This window comes from Lynx canadensis, chromosome C2, assembly GCF_007474595.2.
Source record: "Lynx canadensis isolate LIC74 chromosome C2, mLynCan4.pri.v2, whole genome shotgun sequence".
Taxonomy (NCBI): domain Eukaryota; kingdom Metazoa; phylum Chordata; class Mammalia; order Carnivora; family Felidae; genus Lynx; species Lynx canadensis.
In genome coordinates, this window is record NC_044311.2 from 112,899,998 (window position 1) to 112,922,368 (window position 22,371).

Here is a 22,371-nt window from a genome sequence, read left to right on the forward strand (position 1 = left end):
CAATGTTTATAGCAGCACTTTTAACAATAGTCAGATTATGGAAAGAGTCTAAATGTCCATCAACTAATGAATGGATAAAGAAGATATGGTTTATATATATACAATGGAATACTACTTGGCAATGAGAAACAATGAAATCATGCCATCTGCAGCAACATGGATGGAACTAGAAGGTATTACGCTAAGTGAAATGTCAGTCAGAGAAAGATATCATATGTTTTCACTTATATGTGGAACTTGAGAAACTTAACAGAAGACCATGGGGGAAAGGAGGGGGAAAAATAGTTACAAACAGAGAGAGAGGGAGGTAAACCATAAGAGACTCTTAAATACAGAGAACAAACTGAGGGTAAATTGGGGGGGGGGGCGGGGGGAGAAATGGATGATGTGCATTGAGAAGGGCACTTGTTGGGATGAGCACTAGGTGTATGTAAGCAATGAATTACAGGAATATTCCCCCAAAACCAAGAGCATGCTGCACACACTGTATGTTAGCCAATTTGACAATAAATTATGTTTTAAGAAAAAAGTTTTATTTATCATGACTTAGCATATATTAGATGCTCAATAAATGCTTCTTGATTTATTGGGGGAAAAAAAGAATTCATGGAGATTTTATTTTGCTACAAATGACATATATTAAGACACAGAGATCTGTGAAGGTCAAAATGTCCTAAATATCATTATCTTTCAGAAAAATATAGTGGTTTTTATCCTGAGCCCTGAAAGTGGATCTGACTTACCTTCATACAGTACCCCCTCATCCAGACAATTTTTGGAAAAGGCATGCAATAGATTTAGTTGATTTATTTGTACCCTGTGTCATCTACAGTTAATTAATGTTTACTCCTAAAAAATAATTTAATCTTCTTATCCATATGGTTTCAATAAAATAATGGAAACTAAAAGAATCCAAATCTCTCCACACATCCTCAGATTAAAAATAGAAATACTGATGAACAAAGAAAACAAAAATATCCATAAAACACTTCTTTAGTATACCTAGGAAAGAGGAAAAAAACTATGAACTTTAATTTATAGTAGGCAGTAAATTATACCGAAACCCACCGAGCCTGGACCTGACTGCAGAAAAGATGGAGATTCTACAGGGGAACAAAAAAGCAAAATTGAGGCCTAAAAGTTCCATCCTGAATGATGAAAATACAAAGAACCAGCCTGAATCCTGGAAAGTAAGAGCAAAGGCTATGAGGTATCAAAAAGAAAGTATCTGGAAGTATACAAGAGCAAAATAAGCAGTCTCCATGAAAGCATTGCCTCTGTGGAAGGCAGGATATGGAAGATGGAGGAAGCCCTGTCAGTCTTGTAGTAAAGAGACAGAATGGAATAAAAAGGGTCCCAAAGAAACAAAAGAGAATCACAAAATCAGAATATACTTCAAACTCTCCTCCAAGGAAGGTCCTAGAAATTTGAAACTTTCATTTTAGTGTAGACCAATAGAAGAATGGCACGATGAACTACAAAAATCTAGTGAACTATCCAAATCCCTTCTACATGTCTATCTATACCTATATTTGATGGTCTTAGAAAATAACGTTTCAAAAGGCCAGAAAGCATTTGAGAATATCCATAGCAAGCTATTATAAGATGAAAACTAACGCATTCCTATATTTACCCCTAAAAATACTGGTGGAGTAAGACATGATTATAACATAGAATCACAGGACACCAACTCAAATTAAACATCCTTCAATGTGCAGATACATAAGAAAACAATCAAATAAAAATTCTAAAACTAAGAACAGATATGGATCAAAATTAAAATGTGAAGCATGTTGATTGGATTAAAGAAAGAATTAAAGAGGAAAAAATATAGACTGACCTATTAAGGTGCCAAGGAAAAATAGATTTTTAGTGTATATTTTTACATTTATTTATTTATTTTGAGAGAGAGAGAGAGAGAGAGAGCGAGCTTGTGTGCATGTGTGAACAAGTGAAGGGGAGAGAGAGAGGAAAAGAGAAAACCCCAAGCATGCTCCATGCTCAATGCGAGCCTGACATGGGGCTTAGTCTCACAACCATGAGATCATGACCTGAGCCTAAATTAGGAGTCGGATGCTTAACCAACTTAGCCACCCAGGCACCCCAGAAAAATATATTTTTTTGAAAACATACTGTAGAACATTGAATGTGGAAACCAGTTTCGAAAGATGGCCTCTAATGGTCTACATGTCCTGGTCTTCATGCTCTCATGTAGTCCCACCTACACTGAATCTGGGCTGACCCAATGAGGCTCCTTAAACAATAAAGTATGGCAAAAGTAATGCTGTACCAATTCAAGCTTAAGAAGTTGCTTTCACTTTTGGATCCTGAGAGATCACATGGAGAGACAGAGGCCCAAAGTCTAATACATTAGCTGAGCCCAGAGTTCAGCCATCTTCACCAATGGACCAGATTTATGAATGAGCCATGTTGGAAAATCCAGAACAATTATGCCTACAGATTACTGCAGAGCAGCTGAGATTATATGGAGCAAAATAACTACCCATTTGAGCCTGGCCAACCCACAGAATTATGAGAAATAGTAATTAGATTGTTGGTAGGTCACTAAATTTTGGTCCTTTTTTACACATAAATAGAGAAACATTCAGAAAACGTGTGAAAAAACCAAGAGGGAAAAGTAAAAGTAAAAAGAAATAAAAATGATCAGAGAAAAAATTATTTATATAGCTGATATTCAAATAAAATTCAACATATATATAATGAGTCCTTGAAGAATAAAAAAAAAATCAATTAAATAAAATTATGAAAATTATAATCTAAGAAAACTTCACAGAAATAAATATCTATTCATATATTATTAATAAGTTTATTATATGCCTTGGAAAATTAAATAATCTATTTGAGACATAGCATATTATTATTGAAATTTAAACTATTAAATTTTAAAGTAAAGGGAATACCTCTGGGCTTCCACATAAAAGAAGGAAAATCAGGTTGGCATCAGACCTTTTCAATGGCAACATATAGATATAGATACATGCAGATGAACAATATTTCTAGAAATTCAGGAAAATAAATTTTTAATGATTTATAATTATAACCTTATTTTTCTCTTTGTGTTTAATCTTGCCATGTTTTCAATCTGTTTTTCATGCTGTCACCAGAATTGAACTTGCAAAATATATTTTTTTTATTTTTCTCATAACCTTTCATTAGTACCCCTTTTACCTATAATAAGGTCCAACTCATTAGCATGACAAGTGGTTTTCCATTGTCTAATCCCTGCTTACATCTCCAGTCCTATCTATGGTACCACCATCCCCCATCACCTTATTTTCCATCTAGATTTAAACATAAGATTCAAACTCGGAGCATTGTTTTTATATATTATGCTCCCTCATTCTGGCATGAGTGCCTTGTGGATTCCCCTGCTAACTCTTATGCTTCTAGTTCCATATCAATGCCATCTCCTCTAGGAAGTTCTCTCCAATTTTCCTCCATTATTACCATAAAGTAGACTTGAGCAGTATCTCCTTTACACCAGCTCTATTCCTTGTACTTCTTTTATGGCACTTTCATTCTCTAGTACAGTCAACATTTTTACAAATGTATTTCTTCTCTAGACTCAGTTCTTTGAAAATAATAGCTGTGGTTAAATTTATCTATTAGACATTTATTAAGTTTTCTTGAACAAATACATGAATGATTGAATGAACTAATAAATTGGCATAAGTAATAAAGATTATAGCTGCAAGAAGCAACTGATTGGGATGGTCAAGCTTCTTAGAACTCTAAAGGCCATACTTTAGAAATGAAAGATGAAAAAGGCTTTCCATTTGAGAAAGAAGGGAGTTATAGGAGCAAAGTCATAGAAACAAGTAAATTATCTATTCAATGCAAGATTGCAGAATATTTGCTTGGTTACTGTATGTATGTCCACACTCTGCTAAGGACTGTAGACTCTATTATGTAGGCAGAAAGGAAGTACTAGGAGATTTTAGTCAGAGATAAGACATGATAGAAAACAGTGTCTTGTATTTCAGTTTTTCCTCACTGAAAAGGTGATTGCTGTGGGACTTTTACTTACACTACACACAGATAGAAACCTGGACACATATATAAAGCAACTGTTTCAGACAGCAGACAACAGGCAGCACACAACCACTGTGGCGCAGAACATATGCAGTATGCATATGCAGCCCTGTGATGTTCAGGTAAATGCTAGCCTAGATGTTGCTATGAAAGTATTTTGCAGATGTAATTCACTTTTGCTCAGCTGACTTTTAGTAAAGAAGATTACTCTCAATAATGTGAATGAGCCTCATCCAGTCAGTTGAAGCCCTTAAGAGCAAAAACAGGCTTCCTGGAGATAAAGAAATTCTTCTTCAAGACTATAATATAGAAATACTGCCTGAGTGTCCAGCATGCCAGCCTGCCCTATGAATTTCAGGCTTGACAATCCCCACAATTATGTAAGCCAGTTCCTTAAAATAAATTACTTGGTTGGGTCTGCTTCCCTGGGGAACTCTGCTGATGTATATGATCAGTTGATTTTTTTCAAGAGTACCAGTGTAATTCAATGGGAGAAAAGAGAATCTTTCTAAAAAATAGGACTTTTAAACATGGAGATTAGATAGATGATAGATAGATAGATAGATAGATATAAACCTCAACATTAACTCACCCCCTAAACAAAAAGTAAATTGGAATAACTCTTACAGCTAAATGTTAAAACTAAAACTTCTAGGAAAAAAAACACAGAGCAAAATCTCCCTGGCCTTAGAGTAAGGCAAAGATTTCTCCAATAAAACAATATGCAGTGGCCACTTAAAAAATTGATATATAGGCCACTTAAAAATTGATATATAGAGTCAGTTGAGCATCTGACTCTTGATATTGGCTTAGGTCATGATCCCAGGGTTGTGGGATCGAGCCCCGTGTCAAGCTCCCTCCTGAGTGTGGAGCCTGCTTAAGAGTCTTTCTTTCTCCCTCTGCCCCTCTCCCCTGCTTGGACTCTCTCTCTCCAAAAAAATAAATAAATAAAGTAAATAAAATAAAAAAATAAAAAACTATATATGGGATTTTAACAGTAGAAACTTTTATAGCATTAAGAATGTTAACTGGAATTAAATATTAACTATGGCATCGTAATATTAACTGATATAATATTAACTGTTTGTTAAACATTATTTTAACCTCATTTCCACGCTGATGCTGAAATTCAGAATTTGTGGGTTCACATATAAACCTAAATTAAAATGTAAATTATCTAGACCTTAATACTCTGGATGAAGAGATACTTGGGAAATTGTCCTTAAACTCTCTAATTTGTATAATACATCTGGAAATGGCCTGACGAGAAGAAAGGGTAATTTTAGCTTAGTAAAAATTACACATACAGTTGATTGCTTCTATTCACCTTCTACGAATTTTAAGTAATAATGAATAGTGGGGGAAAAGGATGATATAGGTCCTGGTGTTTGTTGCACTTTTAGTATGTCTATTATTGTCCATCAATATTGTAGAAGTTGGTGTATTAAAAAGTATAAGAGCCATGAATTTACAGTCAATTAATTTATAACAAGGGAGCCAAGAATATTCAATAGGAGAAGGACAGTCTCCTCATGTTGGGAAAACTGGACATCCATGTGCAAAAGAATGAAATAAGACCACTATCTTATGCCATACACAAAAATTAGCTGAAAATAGAATAAAGACTTGAATGTAAGACCTGAGACCATAAAACTCCTAGAAGAAAACATAGAGGGTCAGCACCTTGACGTCAGTCTTAGCAATGATTTTTTGGAGTTGACTACAATAGCAAAGGTGATAAAAAAAGCAAAGATATTTGCAAATCATATACCTGGTAAGGGATTAATATCCAAAATATATTTTAAAAGCTCACGTAACTCAATAGCAAAAAAAAAAAAAAAAAAAAATCCAAACAAACCAATTTAAAAATGGGCAGAGAACATAAACACTTATTCAAAGAAGACATACAAATGGCCAATACCTACATGAAAAGATGCTCAGAATCACTGATCATCAGAAATGCAAATCAAGGCCACAGGCAATATCATGTCAGACCTATTGGAATCGCTATTATCCAAAAAACAAGTGTTGGTGAAGATGTGGAGGAAAAAGAATGCTTTGTGCACTTTTGGTGGAAATGTAAATTGGTGCAGCCACTACGGAAAACGTAAGTATGGAGGTTCCTTAAAAAAAAAAAAATCATAAGTAGAACTACCTTATGATCCAGGAATTTCACTCGTGGGTATGTGTCTGAAGGGAGTGAAATCTCTGTTTCAAAGAGATAGCTTCACCCTCACATCCATTGCAGCGCTATTTACAATAGACAAGACATGAAAAAAACAGATGTTCATCAACAGATAAATTGATAAAGAAATTGTGATATATATATACATATATATGTATATGTATATGTACATATGTGATATATATATACATATATATGTATGTATATATACATATGTACATATACATATATACATATGTATATATACATACATATATATGTACATATATATACATATATATATTTGCCAGAGACTCCAATTGTGTGTGTGTATATATATATATATATATATATATATATAATAAAACAATGTTCAGCCATAAAAAAAAAATCAGGAAATCTTGACACTTGTGACAACATGGATGGACCTTGAGGGCATTATGCTAAGTGAAATAAATGAGAGTAAAAGAGATATATGATCTCACATATATATGGCATCTAAAAAACAAACCAAAAAGAAATGGAGGACAGATTGGTGATACCAAAGGCTGGGGCTGAGGGATGGACAGAACGAGTGAAGTGAGGCAAAAGGTATAAACTTCTAGGTATAAAATAAAGAAGTCCTGGGCTGTGGTGTACAGCCTGGTGACTGTAGTTAACAATATTCTATTATATAGTTGAAAGTTGCTAAGTATAGCTTAAAAATTGCCACCACAAGAAAAAGTTTGTAACTATATGTGGTAGTGGATGTTAAAGAAGCTTATAGTGGTAATTATTTCTCATATATATATATATATATATATATATATATATATATAATCACGCTGTACATATAAAACTAACACAATGTTGTAAGTCAATTATACCTCAATAAAAAAATAAGATATATCTCAAATGATTTTTTTAAGTATAGAAAACCTTCATCCCTCATTCCTATCTTTATATCTCAGCAACCTGACAAAGGTGTCCCCCACTTTACTAAGCCACCACCTGTGGATATTCCTATACATACTCTTTTCATTTAATGAGTAAGCTCTGTTGAACTGTCTCATTCTGGGAGACATTTCTTTGGCATTGTTCCTATACAGTGGTTATCTCAAGTTTTATAATTATCTGCTGTCTTTCCATGGAGGGAACTATTTCCACCAGAGCCTAATAATAGATCTGCACTTAGATTTCAAAAGTGCTGTTCCTTAGTGCGCATCAAGTACTTTACAATATCCCGAATGGATGCTATTTGTGTGATACTGTTGATATTTGCAAGACTCCAATCACATAACAGACACCTCTGAAATCACTTGTGACTTGGGATGATATGATTTCACAGAGATTGTTTGGGCTCAGTTTATAACTCTCTAAAAGCTTGTTTTTTCTCCCCACTCCATTAAAATTCAGATTTCTTTCAGTAACTCAATATAGGGATTAATAAAATGTTCAAGTACAGAATACACATTCACCAACATGTAAATAGCCCTCTTCTTATCTAGAGGTTCTGAAAAGACTGTAATTTATTCCATACTATCTGTAAAATGTCTATTGTGGTCCTAGTTCAAATTATTCTCCCAAATTTTATGGATCAGTCAAGGCCTTATATTTGAGCTGGATAGATTAACCGTTTCAGATTAGTCATATGTGTCACCGCAATTCTTAATTCCTAGGTGTCTTCCTTTTCTCAGAGATAAATTATGATAGAATGTACTTTCAAAGTAATGAACTAGTATCCTCTTTATAGGGATTAAATCTATATCTTATCTAATCAAGGTACATGGCTACACTGGAGTGATTAATTATCTCAAACATATATTGGAGCCTTTGTCAAATGAAAGAAAATTTTGATTTTCAAAGTTCTTCTGAAATTAGAATAAAAACATAAATCTGGGATGCCTAGGTGGCTCACTCGGTTGGGTGTCTGACTCTTGATTTTGGCTCAGGTCATGATCTCCCAGTTTGTGGGATCGAGCTCCATGTTGGACTCTATACTGACCATGCAGAGCCTGCTTGGGATTCTTTCCCTTTCTCTCTCTGCCCACCGCCTCTTCTCTCTCTCAGAATAAATAAACCTTAAAAAACTCATAAATCCTTGGCCAACTCTATAGTAGCATACCAATCACCTTTAGCTCACTGGACCTCTTATCAGTAGAAGTATTATTATCAGTAGAACTAAATTATTTAGACCTCAGTAGTCATAGTAAGTCATAGTAAGTCTTCATTAACTCTTTTTTCTCAGATGCCAGATAGGACCTTTATATAATTGGTCAATCAGGGATTAAAGTCCCTATTTCTACCATCTCTTAAAGCAGAAATGCGTTATTGTCCTCCAAGGATTTGGTATTGTTTAATATTCACTACAGAGGAGAGTTTTCACAATTCTAAAGATTCTGTTTGTGTGGTAAATTAGAAATGGATGGAGGCAGACTTGACCTGATTAGATATTAGCAAGCAATGGTGGAGTTCTCTGGTCTCACAACATATCAAATCGAATAAAACATTCAGATAGAGGTGACATTTCTACAGGTTCTTCTTACAGTCACATACTTCAATATGTAATTTAATATAACTCTGGTACCTATTACCACAGCATCATGTTATCCTCAAAGTTTTATCTTTGGCCCTCCAATGTTGCCCTCTCTGTCCCTTACTGATATCATCATGTATTGCGTTCCAGTCTGGTGATACCAGAAAACTGTTCACCATCTCAAAGCCATTCAACTTAGACCAATCATTAATCTTTAGATTTCCCTGACGATATTTTGCAAGTAGAATTCAATTCTCTTATTCTACTGCCTTAACAAATAGAGTATTCCTGCACCTTACTCACTCACTTTATTTTACCAGTACCCTTTGACATATTCCAAACAGGACTAAATACAACAACTCTATATGGTTCTTTTTAGCAAGGTAAGTGTGGTTGCCCAAAGTGCCAGGTGTTTTCCATCTCCCAGCCAGAAATTACTGTCAAATTTTATATAGCACCTTTGCCAATTTCTTTCTTTTTCATCCAACTTTCATGAGGCACCAAAATACTTCCATGTGGCTATACCATCATTGATTATTCCTTTTCTTTTGAAAAACACAAAACTTTCTTCTGTCACTGAGATCCAGGAAAAGGAGCTTGCTAACAAGTTTGCCATAACTGTCTGTATAGCATTTTGTTCTCCTACAAGATTGTGTAAGGGTACCAAGCATAATGAACTGTCCTTATCATTGAATTTCTCTAAAGTTTGCATTAGAGGCATTTTTCATGATTTTATTGTTTATCTATATAGAATCTAAGTTACCTGAATTTGGAACATATTTACTATCATTTCTTTTATTTATAATTAGGTGAAAAAATTGGGTGGGTAGCCTTTTCAATGTAAGATTATTAGATTTCTACCTTAACCGTGGTAGTATCATTATTTGGAATGAAAAATGTATACTAAAGTCCATAGTAGTCAGGCCATTTAATTCTCTCCATTCAAACTCAATGGATTCTCTACCATTGAAATCCCAACCCCCTTGATTATGTGGTCTGAGTATCTATACCAACAAAAACTCGTCAGGTTTCTAGTGTTTATTTGTTTGAAAGATGTCCCAATTACTTAACAGTACCCTGTCATTTCCATGGTTACCTGGTCTTGTTCTTCTCTCTCATGGACAGTGAGTATGTTGACTTCTAGGTAAATATAATATCTGCCAAGTAAAAAACTTCATGACTCATCTTCTATTCCATTTTATGAATACTATTGATAACCAACAAGCAATGCTTCTAGCCATTTTCCCTACTTGCCTTTGTTTATTAACCCATTGTGCTAAATCCTAGATATTTGAAACTTTATAACCTAAATTCCATTGATAAGATTTATACCCCATAATTTGCCTCAAAAAACTTCCACTATCTCAAACCAGGGATTAGTTTGTGGATATCCTAGCACCAAATCTCAAAAGAATTTCTCTACCCATCCTTCTTCACAAGGGCCATTGAATAAGACCACTGTAGTAAATTTCAAATGTAGAATGACAGTCAAATTCACAAGATGCAATAGGCTTACAGTGTTTATTTACCCAAGTTTATTTCCCAAGTTCACTTAGCTTTAAGCAAGAATATGGAACAAGTAAAGCAGCAGCATGCATAGCAGCAACATGACAGAAGCTTTGGCTACCCCGAGAGTTTCCAAAGCTTCATTCACTGAATGCAAACTGATCTAAGTATAGATCACTCAGCACAGGGAACGTGCAAGGTTGACAGTCTCTCAGCTTAAGTAACTTGCTTGTAACCTAGCACCTAGACGGATGTTTGCCTCATGTCCATTTTTTTTTTTAATTTTTTTTTTTAATTTTTTTTTTCAACGTTTTTATTTTTGGGACAGAGAGAGACAGAGCATGAACGGGGGAGGGGCAGAGAGAGAGGGAGACACAGAATCGGAAACAGGCTCCAGGCTCCGAGCCATCAGCCCAGAGCCTGATGCGGGGCTCGAACTCACGGACCGCGAGATCGTGACCTGGCTGAAGTCGGACGCTTAACGGACTGCGCCACCCAGGCGCCCCGCCTCATGTCCATTTTTTAGTGCAGTTGCATTCCATAAAATACAGTCTATACAGTAAACAATCTTGATATACTTGACATGCCTCATGTACAACATACTTAGGAACATTTTGGATCAGCAATCAGTTCATACCAACCTCAGCAAGAATCTAATTTATCCCAAGTCAATGCATCTATTGAGTTTGCATCACAAGAGTGTATAAATGTCAGTTCCTTAGAAGGCCCTCCAACTGGAGTAAAAGATTACAGTTCAGTTCTTAACCCTTTATTTCCAAGATAATACAACATAATACCTGGGATATTATTGAAAATAATCTTGATAAAATCATCTGTTACTTGTGCACTTATAAAGATAGTAAGAGTGTAAATATCATAACACATAGTTGCCTTTGCAGATACTTCAAGCAAAACATGTACCATGTACGTTCATTAAGAAATAAGTATATTTCATTTACATAAATAATAAATAGTACTTAGGGATTACTTTAAAAAGACCAATAGTAAATTCTAGAAAAGAGGTTTTACTTTAAAAGAAAATAAAAATGTTAAACAGACTTAGTTTACAGTGTTTGCAAAATGAGTCACAAATACTGTGGAATTGCTGAAAATTGCCTTATAAGTACAGGTGGCTTTTAAAGAGAATAAAGTTAATCATCTGGAATATTTTTAAAAGAAATTTTTGTCACTGGGGACCAACCAGAATTAGTCTTAAGACCATACAAACACGTTGACTTTTTCCAATAATGTATGAGAAATAAATTTAAGTGATAGGAGATATTTATCATATGCCTCCATTTTTAGATAATACTTTTAGTCTATTTGTTGGAACTATTGACAAGATCTAATGTGTTTTAAAACCACTAGAACAACAGGCATATTTTCATTCTTTAACTTCAACTTAATTCTTATTTTCAATAATGGCTTTTCCTAAGTGAATGTGCTCAAAAAAGAAAAAAAAAACAGATTGTTCAAGGAATATAATTGTTTTGCCAAAAGGAGAGTTGAATCACTTATGTCTATAAAAGTCTAAAATAAATTTAAAAATATATATGCTTTAAGTGATCATGTCCCTGAATTGGACGTAAATCAGTAGGAGAGAATTCACTGACACAGTTTTCACCCGTATCTACATCCTAAGTGAGGTTCTTGTCTCTGATCCAGGGTCCTTGCCTCTGCCCAGTCAGCTTCTACTAAAACTGATAGGAAAGTAATGCAACCACAAGGATAATCTCTGAAATTGCTTTTTTATTGCACTCAAATATTCCTAAGCTTATAAATTGTTGAATATCATGCTATATGCAGTATCCCTGATACTGTATGTGGAGTTATAGCTATGGAGTTATAACTATGAGCTGTGAGTAACTTTGTTACTTCATTCTTTAACTCATGCCAGCTTCCATTTTCTTCCTGATATCCACAAATTTCTGTAGAACTTTTCATTTTGCCAAGAAGCAGAATTTTACTTTATCAGTTGACCAGAGTTACTGGGTATGGCAGAAAACAACAAAGCCTTATTAATTTGCAGGTCCAGAGCAATGGGCTGGGCTCACTCATGAACTAAATGACGAATTCTATATGCCAATTTTCTGTAACTATCTGGAATTTTGGAAGGCCCTAGAAAACAACTAATTTGCAAAAGCTAAATGTTCAGATAAAAATAAAGTGCAATGTGTCTAAGTAAGCTAATTATATAGGTAATGTCCCAAACTGGACCCATATCCAAGAAAGCATAACCAGAAGCTGGGATGCTTCACACAGAGCTTATGGAGTCCCCTGACCATTAGCCTTCTGGTGAAATGGCAGAGTCGTGACTTATCTATAGGACTTGGGGCTTTTATCAGCAGAAGGTAAAACAGAAACATTTTGAAAATTGTCTGGCCACTGTTTATTTCTTCATTATTCTTCTCAAGGCACCTATAACCTCTTTGTTCCTCAAGCTGTAAATAAAAGGATTTAGCAGAGGAATTATTATTGTGTAAAATAAAGAATAAATTTTATCATGATCTTCAGTGTAGCCAGACCCAGGACGCACATACATGAAGAAGAGAGTGCCATAGAACAAGGAAACAGAGAGCAGGTGGGCGCTGCACGTGGAGAAGGCTCTGCTCCTGCCCTTTTCAGACTTCTTTTTCAGGATGGCAAAGAGGACACGGGTATAAGACACCATGATGGTCGTAAAAGTGAAGACTTGTACAAAGGCCGAAAAGATTAACACCAGAAGTGTATTAACTGTAGGATCAGTGCAAGAAATTTTGAAAAGTTGTATAATTTCACAGTAGAAACAATGTATTTTATTGGACCTGCAGAAAGTTAATCTAAATAACAAACCCACATGAATTGCTGAATGTAGAAAACCAATAAAATATGAAACGCCAATGAACTGAGTACAGAGGTTATTGGACATCATGACTGGATAAAGCAAAGGGTTGCAAATGGCTACATAGCGGTCATAGGCCATCACTACCAGGAGGAAGCACTCTGTGGTGGCACTGGAACCAAAAATGTAAAACTGAGCCAGACAGTCAGAAAGAGATATCGCATGATTCTTGGATAAAAAATTTACAAGCATCCTGGGAGTTACAGAGGATGAAGTACAGGCATCTGCAAAGGCCAAACTGCCGAGGAATAAGTACATGGGGTTGTGAAGGTGGGTGTCCTTCCAGATGAGAGCAACCAGACCAAGGTTGCCCACCATGGTAGTGAGGTAGATGACCAAGAACACCAGGAACAGGGGGACCTGCAGCCCTGGAAGATCTGTAAGTCCCATGAGAACAAACTCCGTCACCTGTGTCTTATTTTCTTCTGCCATAGAAGAAAATGACCTGGCCAGTCAATAAAATAAAATAATTAAGTGTGGAAACAGTCACAAAAGAATCATAAAAAGCAGTGTAGTTTTTGTGTAACTAATATATTTGTAAGAGATCCTCTCAATTAATTAGTAATTTTGTTTATTTTTACCTTTGTCTACTTTTATATACATTCAGAAATTTCCATAATAAAAATGATAATTGATTATTCACCTAAAGTAACAAGTAAACTTAATGAAAATCCTTTTCAATCTAACAGAGGTTTTAAGAACTATATATGGATAATAGAAATGAAGTTTATAGCACTGGGTTTTCTGGAATAAGAGTAGAGGTAGAAATGAGGGAAGTACAAGAGAGAGAAAGAGAGAAATCAAAGAGTTCTGGGGTGCCTGGGTAGCTCACTCAGGTGGTGCAACTCATAATTTCAGCTCAGATTATGATCTCATGGTTGGTGGGTTCGAGCCCCACGTCAGGCTCTGAGCTGACAGTGCGGAGCCTGCTTGGGACTTTCTCTCTCTGCACCACTCTCTCTCTCTCTCTTTGTCAAAATAAATAAATAAACAAACAAACAAAAAGAGTTCTGTGAGAACAGCAACATACATATTATTATCTCTTTCACATGAAATTGTGTAATTGATTTATTTGTGCATATATCTATATACACCAATGTACATACATAAAAAGATGAGTGAAAGAATAGTCTCCAGCATGTTAATGGAGAAAGGAAACAAGAATGATGATATCCTATTGTTTTCTTTTTTAAGGAGATGTTTTGGCACTGAAAATTACATTGTAAAATTAAGATCTAATCATCTCTAAATTTTTGTGCAGAAATAGCCTTCATGGAAATTAGCATTTTCTTTTGGAAATTGTCAGTGGGAGCCAACCATGGGCCATTGAGAGTAGATATGATTTTTTTTATATATTCCAAAGTTATCTGTAATTGTATAAGATAGGGATTCAAATAGAACAACAGAGTTTTTTAGACTTTTTTTGCAATTTTAGTAATTTTTTTTATTAAACTTATTTCTGCATACTTATTGTTTAGTCACTGTTGTGAATATAACATTTGCTGTCTGCATGAAGTAATGACATTGATTTTTTTCATGATTGGTAGTCTCTGAAAGAACTCTAAAAAAGAGTTTTCCAGTGAATATAGATCCCTTTAGATTACCATAAAAAGAAAAATAAATACATTCAGGTATACAGATTATATTATTTTCCTGTATGAAAAAAACATTTTAATAATTTTATAGTCATATTTCTCAATACTGATGGAACATAAAATTTTTTTACCATGAGAATATATTAGAAAAACTGAGTTTGTCTAATGTAGAACTAGGACTAAAGAGCCTTTAGATTTTGAGATATTATTCTATCTTCACTAAAAACATGAGTTTAAGAATTTTTACTTTTGAATATATACTCACAAGGAACCCTAATATGTACAACGCAGGCAAAAATATTAATTGAAAATTAAGAACTTAAGAGATTTTTGCCCTGCATAACCTGGCCCAACTTTCTTTTTAACCTCAAATAGCCAAATGTTTGTTATTCCTAGTTTTAGTTCCTACAGTGTGTAATTTGGCCAAGAATTAGTAATCTCTGTGAATTTTGTCTCAAGAGGTATGTGATAAGTAATACAAGGAGATTTTTGAGGTTATTACCAGTGATTTCATGAGACTTTTGAGGTTACTACTCATGATTTCATGAAATTAAAGAATTTTTATTATACTCAAACACAAAACTTAAGCCAGAATTTCTCATTCTGAAAAAATTACAAATAAGTTAGATTTGAGCTTATAGCTTATGTCTCAATTAAGAAAACTTCACAAGATGAAATGAACCCTGAATTTTTATCACTATTATTGAGTTTCTCTATTTTTTATTTTTCTATTAATCAATGTTTATTATTTAAAAACTCCCCAAATGTGTTATCTACAGAGTAAAAATTCTAACTGAAAATACATGTTCAGACAGACATTTGCTTCTGTCTAGATTTTCATTGCTGATTTAAAAAGGCAAAAAGCCTGTCTAGGATTTTTATTTCTTACTTAGATGTTTGTTATTATACAGACATATTACAACATTATATTAAGGAAGTTTATGAAAATCTCTGCACTCTCACCTACTTCCTGTAAATCATGGGAAATTGGAAATGTCCCGGTTTTCTTGAAGTAACACAAAAGGTACAGAAATGAAGCAGTATTATTTATGCATTGATTTTCCTTGGAAACTCCAAACTGGAGGGAGATAGCATTTCTTCCTGCTATCTGCAAATCTGTTCTTTAAAAAAATCTGAAATTCCCTTAATGCTTCCAAAGGATTCCCAGTAGAATGAAGTCAAAGTTGTTCTAGTGGGCCTTGTGAGCTAATCATCAACTTATCTATACACAACTAGTTACAACAATTAAAGCACACATTGTGTCTTAAGGGTTCACTGTAGGGGTATATTTATAAAACGTCACTGAATGGAGTTTGAATAAGCTTGTTTTCCTTCCTCTTATGTCTTTTAATGATCCTGCTATCCAACTCCCTACTTGTCCACTTGGAAATCCCAAAGGTATATTAGAATTAACATGTCCAGATCTAAAATTAAGATCTTTCTCTAGTCCACTCCCAAACCTGGTATTCTTCCAATGTTCCCTGTCTCAGGGAATAGGGTCACCAAATAAGTATTTGTGCACACCGTAAACATATTCGTGAAACTAGCCTCTCCCTCAATTCCATGTTTTTGATGATGGCCTCTAGATTTTATGTACTAGAGATGTCTTAAAACCAACAATTTCTATTTGTACAGTTAATCCTAAAATCCATCATGATGCATTCATCTCTTGCCTGGGTTTATTAAGTGACCTCATAACTACACTATCTGCATCTGCTAACACTGGCTTCCAGTCCATTTTCCACACTGACACCAGACTGATTTTTATAATATGTACACCATTTCACTATCATCCATTACACACACACTCTCCCCACTTGACATGTATAAATAACTCATTCTACATTGACTAACAACTCAAATTGTTAACCCTAAATATCCATGTCCCTACACTGAGGGAGTAGACCCAAGGAGGTGTTTGTTTGTTTTTTTGCATTGTGTGTGTGTGTGTATATATATATGTACATATATATATATAATTTATAGTAACACTAATTACACTTACAAATAATAGCCAATATTTTAGTGGATCGACATAATAGAAGTTTAGTTCTCCTTTATGATAAGTATGAAGCACATGGTCTTAATTGAATAACTATTCTATTCCATTTGATGATTCAGAGTCCCATACTCTTTCCAACTTGTCACTCAAGCATCTTCCACACATGACTTCTTTCAGGGTTTGTGTTTTCATTTGGATAAAGCTAGAAGGGGAAAGCACAGGAGATTCCAAATGTGAGGTGCTTATGAGCCAGAAATGTAAGTGATACACATCACTTGCAAACCTAAACTCAATCACATTACTACAGTCAACTGAAGACAGAGGCTGTGTGTCTAGGATGAAAAGAAAATGGATTTGGTGATCACCTAACAGTTTCTTCCACTGATTCTACTACAGTTTCTGATTATCATTTACCTGTTTTACCCTTCTTCCCACATAGACAATACTTTCAGCATTTTCCCAAGGGAGTCAAACCCAATTCCCGTATAACCTATATTCTAAGAAAAAGCTAGGATCTCCAGTTGATAATCTGGTCTCTCTATCAAATCTAGCTATAGCTGTTCTTTGTCTAGGAACCAAGAATTTTTAAAATATATTATTTTGCCACGTGTTATAATTATACACTGCCAATATATAATTTTTGTAGGATTTATCTGCCATTTTATGGAGTACATGAACTTTGGAAATGTATCCAGAGTATTTATCAACATGATAGTGTCAATATAAATGAACCAGCTTGCTGTTCTACAAAATGTCCCCCAAATAAATTTTCCTTCTGTCTTCCCAACCCATTACATTCTCTTCTTAGTAAACTTTACTCCACTCAAAAGACTCTTTTTGAGGGATCTACCCACTTGCAAGAAGACCTCTGTCCTTAATCTGATTTTCTGTGTTACAGACTGTCAAAGTTTGGCTAAGTAGACCTAGATATTGGATGAAAGTCTTTCGTCCTGTTAGGAAGCTGTCCCTGCCCCTGTATTTAACCTGTCTCTATTCCAGGGATCTCAGCTACATGATCAGCAAGGCTACCCTTGTGTATGTCTAAATATAGGGTGGGTCAGAAATATCTGGAGATTAAGCAGTTGTCTCTGATAAGGTGTCAGAAAGTGTAGAATTTCACCCCAACCCCTATTTCTCTTGAGTGTTCTTCTCTCCCACATGTTCACTCCCACTCCCAAGTTGTAGCCCCATCTATGCCTCACCTGTCTGGCTTGAGTGGAAACAGTTGCTGGATGAGCTGATTGTTGGACGATTAGTATGCCTTCACTTGCTAATTTTGTCAGATTTCTCACATTGGCCTTGGCTTCTGCCTGACAAGCTTCAGACTCTCTTTTAGACTTGGCTAGAGACTCTGGTCATATCCTCCCACATCTGGTCTTCACAAATATGTCCCAGGCTACCTCTGTGAACTGAGTTATCACTGTTGGAATTGGGCTGTTCTCATGAAAAAGTGACACTCAAACATTCCGAGTCCAAGAAGGGGACTTAATTGTTTGGCTGTTAACCTGCTATCTCCCATTCTTTCTATCATGAGGTCATGTCCTCAGCCTGGAGATGACCGAGGTCTGTAATTCTAGTCAATGATTTGTTGAACAATCCATGGAACAGGTATAGAATATCCACCACTACATGGAAGAAAAGAAATTAATTTACATCTTTTTCATCTTTGTCTGTGAGATGGCATATAAAAATATGGGGGGGGAGGTAGCATGTGACATGTGACATGTTGGGAGTGGAAGGAAAGTCCCTAGGACCTTCGGTCCTACTAATATCCTCACACTCTTATAGACTGTTCATTTGTTCAGCTTTTGCAGCCAAAGTCAAGGCCTGTTGGAACTTGTGATCTGGTCTCTCTTGAATGGAACAGGGCTTGACTATACTGAAAGGCTTTCTGCCTCTGCTAACTCTCTTAGGGTGTCTATTATACCCTCTATCTACATGCCCTAGTCCATCCTTTAACATTACTTTTCAGGAGTGCGTCTCCCAGCCAGTTTCAGATACGCAGGAATTTCCAGGTGCTGGCCATGCAATGCAGTGAGGGGAAGCAGCCTCTAAGCTAAACATCAAGGCTCTCCTGCCTTCACACACTTCAGGATGAAGTTCATTTTGATGTAGCCAAATAAGGAAGGAGAAGAGCAAGAAATTTTTTTTCCAGTGCCCTAACTGGCAATCTAGGAAGAAGTTCCTCTCTTCTAAGGCTGTCTGTGTGGTAGGCAAAATAATGGCCATCAAAGATATGAACCTGTAAATATGTTAGGTTGCATGGAAAGGGGTTATTAATCTTGCAGGTAGAGTTACATTTGCCCATAAGCTGACCTTAAAATAGGGAGATTATTCTGCATTATCTGGAGAGGTCCAATGCAATCACAAAGGTCATTAAAGTGGAAGAGGGAGGCAGAAGAGCCAGAGTCTAAAGACTAAACTGTGACTACAGAAGACAGGCACCGAGAGATGCAACACTGCTGGCTTTGAAGGTGCAGGAAGGGGCCCATGAGTTAAAGGGTGTAGGCAGCTTCTAGAAGCTGGAAGAGGGGAGGAAGTAAAGTCTCACCCAAAGCTTCCAAAAATGAATTCACCCTGCCAACACCTTGATTTTCATTCAATGAGATTCATGTCAGACTTCTGCGTTACAGAGCTAATGTAATAAATCTGTATTGTTTTAAGCCACTGTTCATGGTTATTTGTTAAAACAGCAATAGAAAACACACTACTCCATACTATCAATTTGCCCCCTGCCTTCCAAATCCCAGTCCCCTCCAGAGGGAGACATTAAAACCTGCAAGTCTGATTCTTCTTTCACTATTGCCATCTTCTGTCTTTCCCCTAACCTCCCAGGTCCACAATAGGTGAGCTTGTCCCCTTTAATGACATGTCTTCTTTGTAACAAAGTAGCAAGTTTAAGACCCTCTAGTCATAGAAAAAAAACAAGAAAAAAAATAAGAAAAACAAGAAGAGGTGAGTTCACCAAACCTGGAATATCTCTGGTGAAAAGGAAGTAAATAAATTTAGAAAGTCTCCTCTTAAAGAATCTCTAAAAAGTCAAGTACTAGCTTTTTCCAACTTTAAACACCATGAAAACAAACATAATAAAATGGGATATTTAAATTGCATAGCTTAACATTTGCCAAAAAAATTATCCCCACGGACCATGGAACTCGCTATGGCTGTTTCTCCAGGGGGCCTGTGAAGATGGCAGTCCTGCTATGTATCAACCCGTGCTGACAAAACCACAGAAGAATGTACCAATCTGCTGCTGGGTTACACCCCACCTTAGTGACAGCTCTGTTAGAAAAAATAAAGATGACAGAGAACATCTGTACATTGACAGATAACCATGATACACAGCCAATACTTAAAAAGAAAAAAAGTTTCGCCACTGGCCTTGACTGTGGAGAGGTGGAGACAGAAACTTAACAGATGCTTTGCACCCATAGAGAGAAGTGTGGTTCCAATGAGCCCATAGAGCAGAAGACAGAGCTTAGGTGCAGTGAGAGGAGCAGGTCTGAGGAAACGGAGCCCCAAACCCCAAACACACGGTAGTGAAGCCAGTGGGCCCCACCTCAGATTTTGTTGTTCAATGACTCAACAAATTGTTTCTATCCTCAAATCGAAATAATAGACCAGGTGTTAGAGGGATGTGTCATGTATATGGGGATATCTTTTCTTGTTTTTCACTAGGGCATTCGCAAGGCCATACGTAATAAAGTCAGGAGACCAAAGAGGCCGCAGGGCCAGATGGAAAACACAGGTAACATTTGTAAGGAAAAGATCAAGCACACTTGCTACTTCAGGTAGTTGTGAATTACAGGGGAAAAAAGTATTCAACTGGTATATCTGTTCTGGAAACAAGGTTCTCAGTGAGATTACTCAATAAATTAAAAAGAAATTTTTAAAGAACTCAGAGCTATTCACTATATTGCAGGAAAAGAGATTATTTTAAGTAATTAATTGCTTGATTTTCATATCTTTCATTGAATTCCATGCAAATGCAAGTTAATATTCAACATTGTAAACGTCCCAGATATATTACATTAAATGCCTCAAGAAGAATTAGTGTCATATTTAGTCTAACAGTAGTACGTTGGTGCACATAGCGTTTGCATAGTTTTAAACATCTATCAAAGATATTTATATCTATAAAATCTTGAAAATTACTTAGTCAAGAATTATCTAGGAGGGCTTGAGCAGTGTTTAAAGACGATTTACATATGCTAATTCTTCCTGTAAAAGAATATAAGTTCAAAAAGTTTTAAAATGTGTGTATCTGGAAGCACAAAAGCTCATTCAGATTACAAAGACATAGTAATTTGGAGATTTCTGTTTTATTTTTATCTTTGAGGTTGGATTAAAAACAACAACAACACAAAGTAAATGGAGCCTGTCTTTACCATGCTCATTAATTATTTTGATGATCACAACTTATGATGAAGAAAAGTCTACTCTAAATTTTTTATTCATTCATTTAACGATTATAGATTAAGTCCCCACTACATGCAAAACCCAGGGACACATTATGCTTTATTTAAACAGAATGAGATTTAAAGAATAATGAAAGCTTTCCCTAAACATTTCTTTATCACTTTTCTCAATGCACCTAAAACTTCCTTGTTTCTTAGGCTATAAATAAAGGGGTTTAGCAGGGGGATTATAACCGTGTAGAACAATGAATACATTTTATCCTGATATTGATCTGGCCCAGACCCAGGACGCACATACATGAAGAAGAGAGTGCCATAGAACAAAGAAACAGAGAGCAGGTGGGCGCTGCACGTGGAGAAGGCTCTGCTCCTGCCCTTCTCAGGCTTCTTTTTCAGGATGGCGAAGAGGACACGGGTATAAGACACCATGATGGTCGTAAAAGTAAAAGCTTGTATACAAGCAGCAAAAATAAAAATCACCAATGCATTAAGAGATGGGTCAGTGCAAGAAATTGTATATAGTGACAAAATTTCACAGTAGAAATGAGGTATTATATTGGACCTGCAGAAGGTTAATCTAAACAATAATCCCACATGAATGACGGGATGCAGAAAACCAATCGCATAGGACACACTTATCAACCAGGTACAGAGTCGGTTGGACATCACCACTGGATAAAGCAAGGGGTTGCATATGGCTGCGTAGCGGTCATAGGCCATCACTACCAAGAGGAAACACTCTGTGGTGGCACTGGAACCAAAAAAATAATACTGGGCCATGCACTCAAAGAGGGATATCATTTGACTTTTGTCTAAGATGCTGACAAACATCCTGGGAGTCACAGAGGATGAGGAACAAGCATCTGCAAAGGCCAAACTGCCAAGGAATAAGTACATGGGAGTGTGAAGATGAGGGTCCTTCCAGATGAGGAAAATCAGTCCGAGGTTGCCCACCATGGTGGTGAGATAGATGACCAAGAACGCCAGGAACAGGGGAACCTGCATCCCTGGATGATCTGTCAGTCCTGTGAGAACAAACTCCGTCACCTGCGTCTTGTTTGCCTCCATCATATCCACTCAGGCTGTTTCCTGCAATAACAGAATAGATAAAGGAAAAAATGAACAAAGATCGTGAAAACTGGTATTATATGACAAAGTCATATTCCTCTATTTCAGATGGCCCTTACTCAACAAATAGTAAAGCTTAGAGCTTCTCTTGTTTAAAACACACTACTGA

At 35.9% G+C, this 22,371-nt stretch overlaps 2 protein-coding genes across 2 annotated transcripts; both read right to left on the reverse strand.

The window, feature by feature from the left end:
* Positions 1 to 12,627: 12,627 nt before the first annotated feature.
* Positions 12,628 to 13,551, reverse strand: LOC115523679 (olfactory receptor 5AC1-like). The gene has a single exon (XM_030329877.1). The coding sequence runs from the start codon at positions 13,549 to 13,551 to the stop codon at positions 12,628 to 12,630; it is 924 nt and encodes a 307-aa protein (XP_030185737.1).
* Positions 13,552 to 21,254: 7,703 nt separating this feature from the next.
* Positions 21,255 to 22,205, reverse strand: LOC115522911 (olfactory receptor 5AC1-like). The gene has a single exon (XM_030328476.1). The coding sequence runs from the start codon at positions 22,203 to 22,205 to the stop codon at positions 21,255 to 21,257; it is 951 nt and encodes a 316-aa protein (XP_030184336.1).
* Positions 22,206 to 22,371: the final 166 nt, after the last annotated feature.

Bases quoted from the DNA above. Each gene is read 5' to 3' on its own strand.
- LOC115523679 (XM_030329877.1), bottom strand. From the start codon at position 13,551: ATGGCAGAAGAAAATAAGACACAGGTGACGGAGTTTGTTCTCATGGGA.
- LOC115522911 (XM_030328476.1), bottom strand. From the start codon at position 22,205: ATGATGGAGGCAAACAAGACGCAGGTGACGGAGTTTGTTCTCACAGGA.